Source organism: Leuciscus leuciscus, assembly GCF_965113295.1.
Source record: "Leuciscus leuciscus genome assembly, chromosome: 14".
NCBI classification, from domain to species: Eukaryota; Metazoa; Chordata; class Actinopteri; order Cypriniformes; family Leuciscidae; genus Leuciscus; species Leuciscus leuciscus.
In genome coordinates this window covers 42140525-42157429 of record NC_138738.1, presented here as the reverse complement: position 1 = coordinate 42157429, position 16905 = coordinate 42140525, and the positions used below count along the sequence as shown (strand labels likewise).

The 16905-nt window shown below is 43.1% G+C and overlaps 2 protein-coding genes and 1 pseudogene across 4 annotated transcripts; all 3 read left to right on the top strand.

Moving 5' to 3' along the window:
• Window positions 1-1349: 1349 nt before the first annotated feature.
• On the top strand, window positions 1350-10005 carry LOC309513903 (zona pellucida sperm-binding protein 4-like). Of its 2 annotated transcripts, XM_082189992.1 has the most exons (9): window positions 1350-1389; window positions 7666-7929; window positions 8110-8269; window positions 8349-8707; window positions 8779-8936; window positions 9013-9205; window positions 9275-9422; window positions 9508-9580; window positions 9659-10005. In XM_082189992.1, the coding sequence occupies exons 4-9, from the start codon at window positions 8643-8645 to the stop codon at window positions 9733-9735; spliced, it is 714 nt and encodes a 237-aa protein (XP_082046118.1). In that variant the 5' UTR covers window positions 1350-1389; window positions 7666-7929; window positions 8110-8269; window positions 8349-8642; the 3' UTR covers window positions 9736-10005. The 2 variants fall into 2 exon arrangements, with proteins under 2 accessions (XP_082046118.1, XP_082046117.1); XM_082189991.1 differs by lacking the exon at window positions 1350-1389 and having other exon boundaries at window positions 7482-7929.
• LOC309513904 (zona pellucida sperm-binding protein 4-like) lies at window positions 1403-3645 on the top strand. Its single transcript, XM_082189993.1, has 7 exons — window positions 1403-1909; window positions 1989-2347; window positions 2419-2576; window positions 2653-2845; window positions 2915-3062; window positions 3148-3220; window positions 3299-3645. The coding sequence occupies exons 2-7, from the start codon at window positions 2283-2285 to the stop codon at window positions 3373-3375; spliced, it is 714 nt and encodes a 237-aa protein (XP_082046119.1). The 5' UTR covers window positions 1403-1909; window positions 1989-2282; the 3' UTR covers window positions 3376-3645.
• Window positions 10006-12527: 2522 nt separating the features above from the next.
• LOC309474548 (zona pellucida sperm-binding protein 4-like) lies at window positions 12528-16099 on the top strand (annotated as a pseudogene). Its single transcript has 8 exons — window positions 12528-12533; window positions 14267-14633; window positions 14713-15071; window positions 15143-15300; window positions 15377-15569; window positions 15639-15786; window positions 15872-15944; window positions 16023-16099. The product of its transcript is annotated as a zona pellucida sperm-binding protein 4-like (transcript).
• Window positions 16100-16905: the final 806 nt, after the last annotated feature.

Below are 16905 nucleotides of genomic sequence, written 5' to 3'. Positions count from 1 at the left end.
TATGTGGCCACGCTACAACTTTACTATTTGCCAAGTTCTAGTCATTAACTTGGGCCCCTGTTCATGTTTCACATATAATTAAGGTTTTAGCTTCTGTCTGTTTGAGGCTTTACATACGACTTTATGGCTGGACTAGCATAACTGCATATATTGATGCCCAAACCCCTCTGAGGTCACTCATTGGCTTTTTGTAATGCTTTTTTTACAGTCACGCAAGTATAGAATCATATCTTGGGATAAAGGATTGGTTGATACTGAATTTTGTTTATTTATTTATTTAAATTTCAGGCTAGTCCCAGTAATGTAGACTGCTTTCATGTAAGCATTCATCCCTTAACTGTTGTATCCCAACTAGGTAGCTGTCCAAGGCCTTGTTTACACCTGGTACTAAGAAGCATTTTTTGTAAATCGGATCACAAGTGGACTGTGGTAAATGAAGGTGTAAAAAAGGGGCTTTTTTTTTTTTTTAGCTTGTCTATTTTTGGCCACTTCCAGAGGTAGTCCAACACATTCGACCAGATTGCTTTCATAGAGTAGATGCTCATGTGGTTGAATGTGTTCGAACAGCCGCAAAACGGTGTACTCTACCGCCTACTGACCTAGTACGTAAACATTTTAAGAAGTGCGCTAGCAGGTGTGATTTAAACTTTCTTAAAATATACAGGCCTGTTGCCATGAGAAAACTATGATGTGTTTCAAAGAGAGAGAAAAACAATCCAGAATAGCTAAAACATCTAATATAAAAAAGGCTGAATTCAGAATGGCAGAAATAGTACTAGCATACTATTCTGAATTCAGCTCAATGTGGTTTTATGTATGTTCAAAAGGGAAAAATTGACTTAAGAAACAATAGAATCACCTAGTTGCATAAACTCCCACTCGTGCAAGTCTGGAGAATCATGACTTAATGAAGAGGGTGGGATTATCATTAATTAGCCAAAGTCTGTAGAGTACAAAAGGACCAAAGAGCAGCACCTCAACAGTGTGACTAGCTGTTGAACAATGGCAGGAAGTTGGTGTGCTGTTCAGTCGCTGGCACTTTGTGTTTGGTTCTGTGCGTTTAGTCATGCTGTTCCGAAGTGGAGTGATCGGCCCCTGAATCCTGATGCGCTGATGTTCCAGCAAACTGACCAGCGGTTTCAAAAGCCAGTTCAACAGCAAGCTAGTCAACGGTTTCCTCAGAAGGTTCAAAAGCCAGTTCAACAGCAATCTAGTCAATGGTTTCCTCAGAAGGTTCAAAAGCCAGTTCAACAGCAAGCTAGTCAATGGTTTCCTCAGAAGGTTCAAAAGCCAGTTCAACAGCAAGCTAGTCAACAGTTTCTTCAGCAGGTTCAAAAGCCGGTTCAAAAGCCAGTTCAACAGCAAGCTAGTCAACAGTTTCTTCAGCAGGTTCAAAAGCCAGTTCAACAGCAATCTAGTCAATGGTTTCCTCAGAAGGTTCAAAAGCCAGTTCAACAGCAAGCTAGTCAATGGTTTCCTCAGAAGGTTCAAAAGCCAGTTCAACAGCAAGCTAGTCAACAGTTTCCTCAGTCAGTTCAACAGCAAGCTAGTCAACAGTTTCCTCAGCAGGTTCAACAGCAAGCTAGTCAACAGTTTCCTCAGCAGGTTCAACAGCAAGCTAGTCAACAGTTTCCTCAGTCAGTTCAACAGCAGGCTAGTCAACAGTTTCCTCAGCAGGTTCAACTGCAAGCTAGTCAACAGTTTCCTCAGTCAGTTCAACAGCAAGCTAGTCAACAGTTTCCTCAGCAGTTTCAGCCTAAGCAGCCAGTGGCACAGGCAGAGCCCCTTGACAAATGTACTGTAGCGGATTATGAGCAGATTCAATGTGGACCACCTGGTATCAGTGGTGCTGAGTGTGCTGCTATCAACTGCTGCTTTAATGGACAGCAGTGTTACTATGGGAAGGCAGGTAAGAGTGTAGAGTCAATGTAGAGGCATTCATGTTAAACTGATCCTCAGCAATAACCTGCTCTTGTAACTTGTTCCAGTGACTGTCCAGTGTATAAGAGATGGTCAGTTTGTGGTAGTGGTGGCTAGAGATGTTACGCTGCCTCGATTGAGCCTGGATTCAGTCCGTCTCCTGGGTGGAAGTGATCCAGCTTGCAGTCCTGTGGGATCCACACCTTTCTTTGCTATATACCAGTTCCCTGTCACTGCATGTGGCACAAGCATGATGGCGAGTAGCTGCTCTTGGTTTTGTTCTGCATGGCTTAGAATGGATTGGATGCCAACAATGTTACTATTTGCAGGAGGACAGTGGATATGTGGTGTATGAAAACAGAATGACCTCCTCATATGAAGTGGGTATCGGACCACTTGGTTCCATTACAAGGGACAGCCATTTTGAGTAAGTGATGTATGCTTTATCATAAAGGTGAATCATTGACAAGTGCTACAAGCTCACTGTTTGTTGTCCAGGCTTCTCTTCCAGTGTAGGTACTCTGGTACCTCTGTGGAAGCTCTGGTTGTGGAGGTCAACACCGTTCCTCCACCTCCACCAGTAGCTGCTCCTGGACCCCTCAGGGTGGAGCTTAGACTGGCAAATGGTCAATGTGTCACCAAAGGCTGTGCAGAAGGTAAGTGTTTGTCCCAAGTTTGCCTAAAGCCTTTCTAAAATTCCAGTTTCTAGTTAAACACTGCATTCTTCCTCAGGGGACGAGGCGTACACGTCCTACTACAGTGATGCTGATTATCCAGTTACAAAAGTCCTGCGGGAGCCTGTGTATGTTGAGGTGCACATTTTGGAGAGGACCGACCCCAACATTGTCCTGATGCTGGGACGTTGCTGGGCGACATCAACCCCCAGTCCACTCAGTCTACCCCAATGGGATCTTCTGGTTGATGGGTGAGTAAGGCCAGTCTTTATCCATCTAGTGTGCTGTAAGGCATTTCTGACTGCCTCTTTGCCTTTCAGATGCCCTTACCAGGATGATCGTTACCTGACCACATTGGTTCCAGTGGCTGGATCATCTGGTCTTCAGTTCCCGACCCACTACAAGCGCTTTGTTGTGAAGATGTTCACATTTGTAGATCCAGCATCACTGGCTCCTCTGCAGGAAACCGTATGCTCTGCAGCCTTACCTCAACCCTTAATATTAGTGCTTTTTACAGTGAATTCTATGGCTTAACCCTTTCCCCCTCTGTTAGATCTTCATCCACTGTAGTACAGCGGTGTGCCATCCCTCCTCTGGCTCCTGTGAGCAAAGTTGCACTAGGAAAAGTGAGTGCTTGCTGTAAGTTGACTTCAGGAACTGAGAATTTATTTAAATGCCCCTCATGCTTCTACCACTTTTTACAGGAAGGGACACGCATGTCAAGACCATCTCTAGTGGGCAAACTGTGGTGTCTAGTGGACAAGTTAACCTGGTCAAGTGAATTTTTGTGTTTTAATAAACTTCATGAAACTCAACATGTTTCTCTTTGGTATTCATTTCTGTCTGGAGTTGGATGTTTCATGACTGTTCTCAGTTTGACTTCTGCACTACTAAACCTTTTTCTTTTGTGCATTGAGATTCTTGACTTGAACTAAACAAGCCAAGTTTCTGCCTAAGCCATCTAACTTTGTAACGTTCTGCCTATACAAGGCAGGATACACCACAAAATATACGTTCTAGACCCTCTATGAAAGCGTTGGATAGAATTGCTCACAATGTAAACAAGCAAGATCAAGTGACCACCCAAAGTGTATTAAATAGAAAGCACTGAAAATCAATATATACAAAAATGTAAGTGTGTGTTCCAGTCCAATGTTGTGTATGTGTGCATTGAATCGACCTCACCGGTAAGCCGTTTTAAGTCCGTGCACACGATGAGGAACAGCGCTGTCCTGTGAAGCGATCTCCAAGGTGAAATAATCCAGCAAGTATATCTCCACAAACAGTCAATTACCGCCAAGCCGTGTAGTGTGATCGATCGCTAATCCAAAAGAGCAATAAGCTGTTTCTCAATATGCGTACTTGTCTGTTCTTGTGAAACGTCATCAGTCGCTGCCCAAGTACTGTTCCAATTCAAAGTTCACATCTAACCAAGTCCAGTTCAAATCCCCGGATGTGTTCTTGATCCACCCCTTTTACCGAGGAGGCATCGAGAGGTGACTTGTGTGGACTTGAGACAGCCAGGTATCCCAGAATGCTTCTCACACCAACTAGCAAGCGTCAATAGCAGATTAGAAAACCCGCATAATTTAAAAATGCTACTGTTATTGTGTCACGAAATGTAGTTTTTCAGGCGAGAATGTAGTTGTTTAAAGCTCAAATCTTTGGTTTATTTATAAAGAGAGCGCCTATTTGAAAATTTGATCTGACGTTTTCGGAGTTGTGAGATCCAGGCAATCGGACGCTCGGCGCTCATGTACCCCGCCGAGAACAGCCTTCCCTCGGCTAGTGCTGCTGACGTTTGCCGCTGGCTCGTATGTCTCTAGTCTAGTGGTTTAACATGAGATATAAATCGTCTTGTGTATATCTAACGGGTTATTTTATTTTATTTATTTATTTTTGTCTCAGTCTATCATTTGTTCCCTGGCAAAACGTTTTGGCTGAGGGCAAAGTGAAGTTTCATAGCTTTATATATTTAGTCTATTTAACTTTATGTTGTAGCCTAGAGCGCTGAATTATGTTTGACTGAATCGTTTGCTTTATTATTGTAAAGCTTCTCATACCTTTTAGGCTACTTGTACTTTTATAATGGCTATTATTGATCATTAAAACTGACATTTAACAAAAAAGGTTATGTAATTTTATTTGATAAATTTATACATGTTGCCTATTCTCCTCACTGTATGTACATATATAATAAAATATTTTTGCTAAATGTCAGTTTTAATGATCAATATTATAATGTTTTTTATGTATCAAAACAAAAAGAGTCAGGGTTGTGTTTTATATTTCGTGTTGTTATAAATATATGCAGTGAAGATAATCAATTGCGTTGCCTGAACCACAGTGGCCATTAATATGTTTAAGATTTTTTTTTATGAAAATGAAGAGAGGCAGAGTGGTGTTTTATAACATATTTTGTTTTATTGTAGCCTAAATATACATAAAGAGATAACCGGAGTAGCCAGAGCGAGCTGAGTGACGCTATCAAGTACGTCGCTGTTCCATTTGCAGAATTATCGGACTTGCGTCCTCCCGTCCTCTAGTGATGTTACGTATGACACTGAAGCTTCGATGTGCGTATCACACATGCGACACAATTTCTAGTGAAGCCCCGTATCGGGGTGTGTATTGGTTTACTAGAGTCACATGATCGACGAGCCTCACTTTCTGTCCAATCACGTGCGCGTTTCGCTTTGGGTGTCAGAAGGCTCGAACCCCAGATCTTATTTAACCAGGGGGGCAGGGTTTCATATTATTTTGAAGCTTCCCCGGGCGCCGCCATTGATTAGCCGACCCCCACCTGCTGTTAGCATTCCATTGACTCCCATTCATTTTGATCGGGGGGACGTGGAGGCAAAATGACAAAATAATTAATCAGAATACTTAGCAAAAGTTGCTCCTGCTCCTAGCTCATGGACAGCTCCTACTCACACTCTCCGTCTCTGCAAGTTTCGGAAGGGAATGATTCAGATTTCTCTTGGCACAGCTACTAGAAGACGGACGGGTTGCTCACGTCACATCTACGTCGTCAAACTCAGTTTGAGTCTGCGCAGTACGCTCGACCCCCAGGAAGTGAGAGCTTCTAATTGACTTCACTTGTCTCCGTTGAATCCAATGGGGTCGCTGTGTCCAGTTTATATACTGTCTATGTATTTAACGAGTCATTGTTGGCTCAGTCTGGTTGATGGGTTTCTGAGGAGAGAAAATGAATTTATTTAATGAACAAATAAAACACAAACATGTAAGGCTTTTATTTGTACACATAATATTGAAACTATGGAGTGTGTTGTGGTTGCTTCATCTGCCAGAGCTTCTAACACAGGCTTCTGGCTGCTTTATTTTAAATAAGCACCAGATGGCGCTGTTCTCGACACTCTCGAAGCTTTGAATCTTTTCCCGGAACAGTCAGGAGAAAGCCTCAGTGATTCATGAGGCATCATTTCCCCATCCCTACCGTCCTCGGGAGTTCATTCTCCTGAGTCGAACTTGTCAAGTCCGAACTACCAAGGACTCAAGTCCGAAGTTTGCGTACTTGGTATCGAGAAACGGCCATAGTAAAGTTGCTCCCGAATGCCGGTAAGCCGGCTCCCTTTAACGGAAGTGAAGTTGATCAGCTGAAGTATGACGTCACGGGGATTCCCAGGTGTAACGATCAAGACTCTTGCTCAGAAAAAACAGTAAGACCAAAACTGGACAGGGGCAACAAAAACCCAGGGATTCTTTAATATAAGAACATCTGACATAACTCTTTAATTAGTTTAATAAGCCGTCTTATAAATATCCCCTTTATGTGGCCACGCTACAACTTTACTATTTGCCAAGTTCTAGTCATTAACTTGGGCCCCTGTTCATGTTTCACATATAATTAAGGTTTTAGCTTCTGTCTGTTTGAGGCTTTACATACGACTTTATGGCTGGACTAGCATAACTGCATATATTGATGCCCAAACCCCTCTGAGGTCACTCATTGGCTTTTTGTAATGCTTTTTTTACAGTCACGCAAGTATAGAATCATATCTTGGGATAAAGGATTGGTTGATACTGAATTTTGTTTATTTATTTATTTAAATTTCAGGCTAGTCCCAGTAATGTAGACTGCTTTCATGTAAGCATTCATCCCTTAACTGTTGTATCCCAACTAGGTAGATGTCCAAGGCCTTGTTTACACCTGGTACTAAGAAGCATTTTTTGTAAATCGGATCACAAGTGGACTGTGGTAAATGAAGGTGTAAAAAAGGGGCTTTTTTTTTTTTTTAGCTTGTCTATTTTTGGCCACTTCCAGAGGTAGTCCAACACATTCGACCAGATTGCTTTCATAGAGTAGATGCTCATGTGGTTGAATGTGTTCGAACAGCCGCAAAACGGTGTACTCTACCGCCTACTGACCTAGTACGTAAACATTTTAAGAAGTGCGCTAGCAGGTGTGATTTAAACTTTCTTAAAATATACAGGCCTGTTGCCATGAGAAAACTATGATGTGTTTCAAAGAGAGAGAAAAACAATCCAGAATAGCTAAAACATCTAATATAAAAAAGGCTGAATTCAGAATGGCAGAAATAGTACTAGCATACTATTCTGAATTCAGCTCAATGTGGTTTTATGTATGTTCAAAAGGGAAAAATTGACTTAAGAAACAATAGAATCACCTAGTTGCATAAACTCCCACTCGTGCAAGTCTGGAGAATCATGACTTAATGAAGAGGGTGGGATTATCATTAATTAGCCAAAGTCTGTAGAGTACAAAAGGACCAAAGAGCAGCACCTCAACAGTGTGACTAGCTGTTGAACAATGGCAGGAAGTTGGTGTGCTGTTCAGTCGCTGGCACTTTGTGTTTGGTTCTGTGCGTTTAGTCATGCTGTTCCGAAGTGGAGTGATCGGCCCCTGAATCCTGATGCGCTGATGTTCCAGCAAACTGACCAGCGGTTTCAAAAGCCAGTTCAACAGCAAGCTAGTCAACGGTTTCCTCAGAAGGTTCAAAAGCCAGTTCAACAGCAATCTAGTCAATGGTTTCCTCAGAAGGTTCAAAAGCCAGTTCAACAGCAAGCTAGTCAATGGTTTCCTCAGAAGGTTCAAAAGCCAGTTCAACAGCAAGCTAGTCAACAGTTTCTTCAGCAGGTTCAAAAGCCAGTTCAACAGCAATCTAGTCAATGGTTTCCTCAGAAGGTTCAAAAGCCAGTTCAACAGCAAGCTAGTCAATGGTTTCCTCAGAAGGTTCAAAAGCCAGTTCAACAGCAAGCTAGTCAACAGTTTCCTCAGTCAGTTCAACAGCAAGCTAGTCAACAGTTTCCTCAGTCAGTTCAACAGCAAGCTAGTCAACAGTTTCCTCAGCAGGTTCAACAGCAAGCTAGTCAACAGTTTCCTCAGCAGGTTCAACAGCAAGCTAGTCAACAGTTTCCTCAGTCAGTTCAACAGCAGGCTAGTCAACAGTTTCCTCAGCAGGTTCAACTGCAAGCTAGTCAACAGTTTCCTCAGTCAGTTCAACAGCAAGCTAGTCAACAGTTTCCTCAGCAGTTTCAGCCTAAGCAGCCAGTGGCACAGGCAGAGCCCCTTGACAAATGTACTGTAGCGGATTATGAGCAGATTCAATGTGGACCACCTGGTATCAGTGGTGCTGAGTGTGCTGCTATCAACTGCTGCTTTAATGGACAGCAGTGTTACTATGGGAAGGCAGGTAAGAGTGTAGAGTCAATGTAGAGGCATTCATGTTAAACTGATCCTCAGCAATAACCTGCTCTTGTAACTTGTTCCAGTGACTGTCCAGTGTATAAGAGATGGTCAGTTTGTGGTAGTGGTGGCTAGAGATGTTACGCTGCCTCGATTGAGCCTGGATTCAGTCCGTCTCCTGGGTGGAAGTGATCCAGCTTGCAGTCCTGTGGGATCCACACCTTTCTTTGCTATATACCAGTTCCCTGTCACTGCATGTGGCACAAGCATGATGGCGAGTAGCTGCTCTTGGTTTTGTTCTGCATGGCTTAGAATGGATTGGATGCCAACAATGTTACTATTTGCAGGAGGACAGTGGATATGTGGTGTATGAAAACAGAATGACCTCCTCATATGAAGTGGGTATCGGACCACTTGGTTCCATTACAAGGGACAGCCATTTTGAGTAAGTGATGTATGCTTTATCATAAAGGTGAATCATTGACAAGTGCTACAAGCTCACTGTTTGTTGTCCAGGCTTCTCTTCCAGTGTAGGTACTCTGGTACCTCTGTGGAAGCTCTGGTTGTGGAGGTCAACACCGTTCCTCCACCTCCACCAGTAGCTGCTCCTGGACCCCTCAGGGTGGAGCTTAGACTGGCAAATGGTCAATGTGTCACCAAAGGCTGTGCAGAAGGTAAGTGTTTGTCCCAAGTATGCCTAAAGCCTTTCTAAAACTCCAGTTTCTAGTTAAACACTGCATTCTTCCTCAGGGGACGAGGCGTACACGTCCTACTACAGTGATGCTGATTATCCAGTTACAAAAGTCCTGCGGGAGCCTGTGTATGTTGAGGTGCACATTTTGGAGAGGACCGACCCCAACATTGTCCTGATGCTGGGACGTTGCTGGGCGACATCAACCCCCAGTCCACTCAGTCTACCCCAATGGGATCTTCTGGTTGATGGGTGAGTAAGGCCAGTCTTTATCCATCTAGTGTGCTGTAAGGCATTTCTGACTGCCTCTTTGCCTTTCAGATGCCCTTACCAGGATGATCGTTACCTGACCACATTGGTTCCAGTGGCTGGATCATCTGGTCTTCAGTTCCCGACCCACTACAAGCGCTTTGTTGTGAAGATGTTCACATTTGTAGATCCAGCATCACTGGCTCCTCTGCAGGAAACCGTATGCTCTGCAGCCTTACCTCAACCCTTAATATTAGTGCTTTTTACAGTGAATTCTATGGCTTAACCCTTTCCCCCTCTGTTAGATCTTCATCCACTGTAGTACAGCGGTGTGCCATCCCTCCTCTGGCTCCTGTGAGCAAAGTTGCACTAGGAAAAGTGAGTGCTTGCTGTAAGTTGACTTCAGGAACTGAGAATTTATTTAAATGCCCCTCATGCTTCTACCACTTTTTACAGGAAGGGACACGCATGTCAAGACCATCTCTAGTGGGCAAACTGTGGTGTCTAGTGGACAAGTTAACCTGGTCAAGTGAATTTTTGTGTTTTAATAAACTTCATGAAACTCAACATGTTTCTCTTTGGTATTCATTTCTGTCTGGAGTTGGATGTTTCATGACTGTTCTCAGTTTGACTTCTGCACTACTAAACCTTTTTCTTTTGTGCATTGAGATTCTTGACTTGAACTAAACAAGCCAAGTTTCTGCCTAAGCCATCTAACTTTGTAACGTTCTGCCTATACAAGGCAGGATACACCACAAAATATACGTTCTAGACCCTCTATGAAAGCGTTGGATAGAATTGCTCACAATGTAAACAAGCAAGATCAAGTGACCACCCAAAGTGTATTAAATAGAAAGCACTGAAAATCAATATATACAAAAATGTAAGTGTGTGTTCCAGTCCAATGTTGTGTATGTGTGCATTGAATCGACCTCACCGGTAAGCCGTTTTAAGTCCGTGCACACGATGAGGAACAGCGCTGTCCTGTGAAGCGATCTCCAAGGTGAAATAATCCAGCAAGTATATCTCCACAAACAGTCAATTACCGCCAAGCCGTGTAGTGTGATCGATCGCTAATCCAAAAGAGCAATAAGCTGTTTCTCAATATGCGTACTTGTCTGTTCTTGTGAAACGTCATCAGTCGCTGCCCAAGTACTGTTCCAATTCAAAGTTCACATCTAACCAAGTCCAGTTCAAATCCCCGGATGTGTTCTTGATCCACCCCTTTTACCGAGGAGGCATCGAGAGGTGACTTGTGTGGACTTGAGACAGCCAGGTATCCCAGAATGCTTCTCACACCAACTAGCAAGCGTCAATAGCAGATTAGAAAACCCGCATAATTTAAAAATGCTACTGTTATTGTGTCACGAAATGTAGTTTTTCAGGCGAGAATGTAGTTGTTTAAAGCTCAAATCTTTGGTTTATTTATAAAGAGAGCGCCTATTTGAAAATTTGATCTGACGTTTTCGGAGTTGTGAGATCCAGGCAATCGGACGCTCGGCGCTCATGTACCCCGCCGAGAACAGCCTTCCCTCGGCTAGTGCTGCTGACGTTTGCCGCTGGCTCGTATGTCTCTAGTCTAGTGGTTTAACATGAGATATAAATCGTCTTGTGTATATCTAACGGGTTATTTTATTTTATTTATTTATTTTTGTCTCAGTCTATCATTTGTTCCCTGGCAAAACGTTTTGGCTGAGGGCAAAGTGAAGTTTCATAGCTTTATATATTTAGTCTATTTAACTTTATGTTGTAGCCTAGAGCGCTGAATTATGTTTGACTGAATCGTTTGCTTTATTATTGTAAAGCTTCTCATACCTTTTAGGCTACTTGTACTTTTATAATGGCTATTATTGATCATTAAAACTGACATTTAACAAAAAAGGTTATGTAATTTTATTTGATAAATTTATACATGTTGCCTATTCTCCTCACTGTATGTACATATATAATAAAATATTTTTGCTAAATGTCAGTTTTAATGATCAATATTATAATGTTTTTTATGTATCAAAACAAAAAGAGTCAGGGTTGTGTTTTATATTTCGTGTTGTTATAAATATATGCAGTGAAGATAATCAATTGCGTTGCCTGAACCACAGTGGCCATTAATATGTTTAAGATTTTTTTTTATGAAAATGAAGAGAGGCAGAGTGGTGTTTTATAACATATTTTGTTTTATTGTAGCCTAAATATACATAAAGAGATAACCGGAGTAGCCAGAGCGAGCTGAGTGACGCTATCAAGTACGTCGCTGTTCCATTTGCAGAATTATCGGACTTGCGTCCTCCCGTCCTCTAGTGATGTTACGTATGACACTGAAGCTTCGATGTGCGTATCACACATGCGACACAATTTCTAGTGAAGCCCCGTATCGGGGTGTGTATTGGTTTACTAGAGTCACATGATCGACGAGCCTCACTTTCTGTCCAATCACGTGCGCGTTTCGCTTTGGGTGTCAGAAGGCTCGAACCCCAGATCTTATTTAACCAGGGGGGCAGGGTTTCATATTATTTTGAAGCTTCCCCGGGCGCCGCCATTGATTAGCCGACCCCCACCTGCTGTTAGCATTCCATTGACTCCCATTCATTTTGATCGGGGGGACGTGGAGGCAAAATGACAAAATAATTAATCAGAATACTTAGCAAAAGTTGCTCCTGCTCCTAGCTCATGGACAGCTCCTACTCACACTCTCCGTCTCTGCAAGTTTCGGAAGGGAATGATTCAGATTTCTCTTGGCACAGCTACTAGAAGACGGACGGGTTGCTCACGTCACATCTACGTCGTCAAACTCAGTTTGAGTCTGCGCAGTACGCTCGACCCCCAGGAAGTGAGAGCTTCTAATTGACTTCACTTGTCTCCGTTGAATCCAATGGGGTCGCTGTGTCCAGTTTATATACTGTCTATGTATTTAACGAGTCATTGTTGGCTCAGTCTGGTTGATGGGTTTCTGAGGAGAGAAAATGAATTTATTTAATGAACAAATAAAACACAAACATGTAAGGCTTTTATTTGTACACATAATATTGAAACTATGGAGTGTGTTGTGGTTGCTTCATCTGCCAGAGCTTCTAACACAGGCTTCTGGCTGCTTTATTTTAAATAAGCACCAGATGGCGCTGTTCTCGACACTCTCGAAGCTTTGAATCTTTTCCCGGAACAGTCAGGAGAAAGCCTCAGTGATTCATGAGGCATCATTTCCCCATCCCTACCGTCCTCGGGAGTTCATTCTCCTGAGTCGAACTTGTCAAGTCCGAACTACCAAGGACTCAAGTCCGAAGTTTGCGTACTTGGTATCGAGAAACGGCCATAGTAAAGTTGCTCCCGAATGCCGGTAAGCCGGCTCCCTTTAACGGAAGTGAAGTTGATCAGCTGAAGTATGACGTCACGGGGATTCCCAGGTGTAACGATCAAGACTCTTGCTCAGAAAAAACAGTAAGACCAAAACTGGACAGGGGCAACAAAAACCCAGGGATTCTTTAATATAAGAACATCTGACATGTATAACTCTTTAATTAGTTTAATAAGCCGTCTTATAAATATCCCCTTTATGTGGCCACGCTACAACTTTACTATTTGCCAAGTTCTAGTCATTAACTTGGGCCCCTGTTCATGTTTCACATATAATTAAGGTTTTAGCTTCTGTCTGTTTGAGGCTTTACATACGACTTTATGGCTGGACTAGCATAACTGCATATATTGATGCCCAAACCCCTCTGAGGTCACTCATTGGCTTTTTGTAATGCTTTTTTTACAGTCACGCAAGTATAGAATCATATCTTGGGATAAAGGATTGGTTGATACTGAATTTTGTTTATTTATTTATTTAAATTTCAGGCTAGTCCCAGTAATGTAGACTGCTTTCATGTAAGCATTCATCCCTTAACTGTTGTATGCCAACTAGGTAGCTGTCCAAGGCCTTGTTTACACCTGGTACTAAGAAGCATTTTTTGTAAATCGGATCACAAGTGGACTGTGGTAAATGAAGGTGTAAAAAAGGGGCTTTTTTTTTTTTTTAGCTTGTCTATTTTTGGCCACTTCCAGAGGTAGTCCAACACATTCGACCAGATTGCTTTCATAGAGTAGATGCTCATGTGGTTGAATGTGTTCGAACAGCCGCAAAACGGTGTACTCTACCGCCTACTGACCTAGTACGTAAACATTTTAAGAAGTGCGCTAGCAGGTGTGATTTAAACTTTCTTAAAATATACAGGCCTGTTGCCATGAGAAAACTATGATGTGTTTCAAAGAGAGAGAAAAACAATCCAGAATAGCTAAAACATCTAATATAAAAAAGGCTGAATTCAGAATGGCAGAAATAGTACTAGCATACTATTCTGAATTCAGCTCAATGTGGTTTTATGTATGTTCAAAAGGGAAAAATTGACTTAAGAAACAATAGAATCACCTAGTTGCATAAACTCCCACTCGTGCAAGTCTGGAGAATCATGACTTAATGAAGAGGGTGGGATTATCATTAATTAGCCAAAGTCTGTAGAGTACAAAAGGACCAAAGAGCAGCACCTCAACAGTGTGACTAGCTGTTGAACAATGGCAGGAAGTTGGTGTGCTGTTCAGTCGCTGGCACTTTGTGTTTGGTTCTGTGCGTTTAGTCATGCTGTTCCGAAGTGGAGTGATCGGCCCCTGAATCCTGATGCGCTGATGTTCCAGCAAACTGACCAGCGGTTTCAAAAGCCAGTTCAACAGCAAGCTAGTCAACGGTTTCCTCAGAAGGTTCAAAAGCCAGTTCAACAGCAATCTAGTCAATGGTTTCCTCAGAAGGTTCAAAAGCCAGTTCAACAGCAAGCTAGTCAATGGTTTCCTCAGAAGGTTCAAAAGCCAGTTCAACAGCAAGCTAGTCAACAGTTTCTTCAGCAGGTTCAAAAGCCAGTTCAACAGCAATCTAGTCAATGGTTTCCTCAGAAGGTTCAAAAGCCAGTTCAACAGCAAGCTAGTCAATGGTTTCCTCAGAAGGTTCAAAAGCCAGTTCAACAGCAAGCTAGTCAACAGTTTCCTCAGTCAGTTCAACAGCAAGCTAGTCAACAGTTTCCTCAGTCAGTTCAACAGCAAGCTAGTCAACAGTTTCCTCAGCAGGTTCAACAGCAAGCTAGTCAACAGTTTCCTCAGCAGGTTCAACAGCAAGCTAGTCAACAGTTTCCTCAGTCAGTTCAACAGCAGGCTAGTCAACAGTTTCCTCAGCAGGTTCAACTGCAAGCTAGTCAACAGTTTCCTCAGTCAGTTCAACAGCAAGCTAGTCAACAGTTTCCTCAGCAGTTTCAGCCTAAGCAGCCAGTGGCACAGGCAGAGCCCCTTGACAAATGTACTGTAGCGGATTATGAGCAGATTCAATGTGGACCACCTGGTATCAGTGGTGCTGAGTGTGCTGCTATCAACTGCTGCTTTAATGGACAGCAGTGTTACTATGGGAAGGCAGGTAAGAGTGTAGAGTCAATGTAGAGGCATTCATGTTAAACTGATCCTCAGCAATAACCTGCTCTTGTAACTTGTTCCAGTGACTGTCCAGTGTATAAGAGATGGTCAGTTTGTGGTAGTGGTGGCTAGAGATGTTACGCTGCCTCGATTGAGCCTGGATTCAGTCCGTCTCCTGGGTGGAAGTGATCCAGCTTGCAGTCCTGTGGGATCCACACCTTTCTTTGCTATATACCAGTTCCCTGTCACTGCATGTGGCACAAGCATGATGGCGAGTAGCTGCTCTTGGTTTTGTTCTGCATGGCTTAGAATGGATTGGATGCCAACAATGTTACTATTTGCAGGAGGACAGTGGATATGTGGTGTATGAAAACAGAATGACCTCCTCATATGAAGTGGGTATCGGACCACTTGGTTCCATTACAAGGGACAGCCATTTTGAGTAAGTGATGTATGCTTTATCATAAAGGTGAATCATTGACAAGTGCTACAAGCTCACTGTTTGTTGTCCAGGCTTCTCTTCCAGTGTAGGTACTCTGGTACCTCTGTGGAAGCTCTGGTTGTGGAGGTCAACACCGTTCCTCCACCTCCACCAGTAGCTGCTCCTGGACCCCTCAGGGTGGAGCTTAGACTGGCAAATGGTCAATGTGTCACCAAAGGCTGTGCAGAAGGTAAGTGTTTGTCCCAAGTATGCCTAAAGCCTTTCTAAAACTCCAGTTTCTAGTTAAACACTGCATTCTTCCTCAGGGGACGAGGCGTACACGTCCTACTACAGTGATGCTGATTATCCAGTTACAAAAGTCCTGCGGGAGCCTGTGTATGTTGAGGTGCACATTTTGGAGAGGACCGACCCCAACATTGTCCTGATGCTGGGACGTTGCTGGGCGACATCAACCCCCAGTCCACTCAGTCTACCCCAATGGGATCTTCTGGTTGATGGGTGAGTAAGGCCAGTCTTTATCCATCTAGTGTGCTGTAAGGCATTTCTGACTGCCTCTTTGCCTTTCAGATGCCCTTACCAGGATGATCGTTACCTGACCACATTGGTTCCAGTGGCTGGATCATCTGGTCTTCAGTTCCCGACCCACTACAAGCGCTTTGTTGTGAAGATGTTCACATTTGTAGATCCAGCATCACTGGCTCCTCTGCAGGAAACCGTATGCTCTGCAGCCTTACCTCAACCCTTAATATTAGTGCTTTTTACAGTGAATTCTATGGCTTAACCCTTTCCCCCTCTGTTAGATCTTCATCCACTGTAGTACAGCGGTGTGCCATCCCTCCTCTGGCTCCTGTGAGCAAAGTTGCACTAGGAAAAGTGAGTGCTTGCTGTAAGTTGACTTCAGGAACTGAGAATTTATTTAAATGCCCCTCATGCTTCTACCACTTTTTACAGGAAGGGACACGCATGTCAAGACCATCTCTAGTGGGCAAACTGTGGTGTCTAGTGGACAAGTTAACCTGGTCAAGTGAATTTTTGTGTTTTAATAAACGTCATGAAACTCAACATGTTTCTCTTTGGTATTCATTTCTGTCTGGAGTTGGATGTTTCATGACTGTTCTCAGTTTGACTTCTGCACTACTAAACCTTTTTCTTTTGTGCATTGAGATTCTTGACTTGAACTAAACAAGCCAAGTTTCTGCCTAAGCCATCTAACTTTGTAACGTTCTGCCTATACAAGGCAGGATACACCACAAAATATACGTTCTAGACCCTCTATGAAAGCGTTGGATAGAATTGCTCACAATGTAAACAAGCAAGATCAAGTGACCACCCAAAGTGTATTAAATAGAAAGCACTGAAAATCAATATATACAAAAATGTAAGTGTGTGTTCCAGTCCAATGTTGTGTATGTGTGCATTGAATCGACCTCACCGGTAAGCCGTTTTAAGTCCGTGCACACGATGAGGAACAGCGCTGTCCTGTGAAGCGATCTCCAAGGTGAAATAATCCAGCAAGTATATCTCCACAAACAGTCAATTACCGCCAAGCCGTGTAGTGTGATCGATCGCTAATCCAAAAGAGCAATAAGCTGTTTCTCAATATGCGTACTTGTCTGTTCTTGTGAAACGTCATCAGTCGCTGCCCAAGTACTGTTCCAATTCAAAGTTCACATCTAACCAAGTCCAGTTCAAATCCCCGGATGTGTTCTTGATCCACCCCTTTTACCGAGGAGGCATCGAGAGGTGACTTGTGTGGACTTGAGACAGCCAGGTATCCCAGAATGCTTCTCACACCAACTAGCAAGCGTCAATAGCAGATTAGAAAACCCGCATA

Bases quoted from the DNA above. Each gene is read 5' to 3' on its own strand.
- LOC309513904 (XM_082189993.1), top strand. From the start codon at position 2,283: ATGACCTCCTCATATGAAGTGGGTATCGGACCACTTGGTTCCATTACA. The intron at 2,348-2,418 runs GTAAGTGATGTA...TTTGTTGTCCAG, and splicing joins ACAAGGGACAGCCATTTTGA to GCTTCTCTTCCAGTGTAGGT. The intron at 2,577-2,652 runs GTAAGTGTTTGT...ATTCTTCCTCAG, and splicing joins CACCAAAGGCTGTGCAGAAG to GGGACGAGGCGTACACGTCC.
- LOC309513903 (XM_082189992.1), top strand. From the start codon at position 8,643: ATGACCTCCTCATATGAAGTGGGTATCGGACCACTTGGTTCCATTACA. The intron at 8,708-8,778 runs GTAAGTGATGTA...TTTGTTGTCCAG, and splicing joins ACAAGGGACAGCCATTTTGA to GCTTCTCTTCCAGTGTAGGT. The intron at 9,581-9,658 runs GTGAGTGCTTGC...CACTTTTTACAG, and splicing joins GCAAAGTTGCACTAGGAAAA to GAAGGGACACGCATGTCAAG.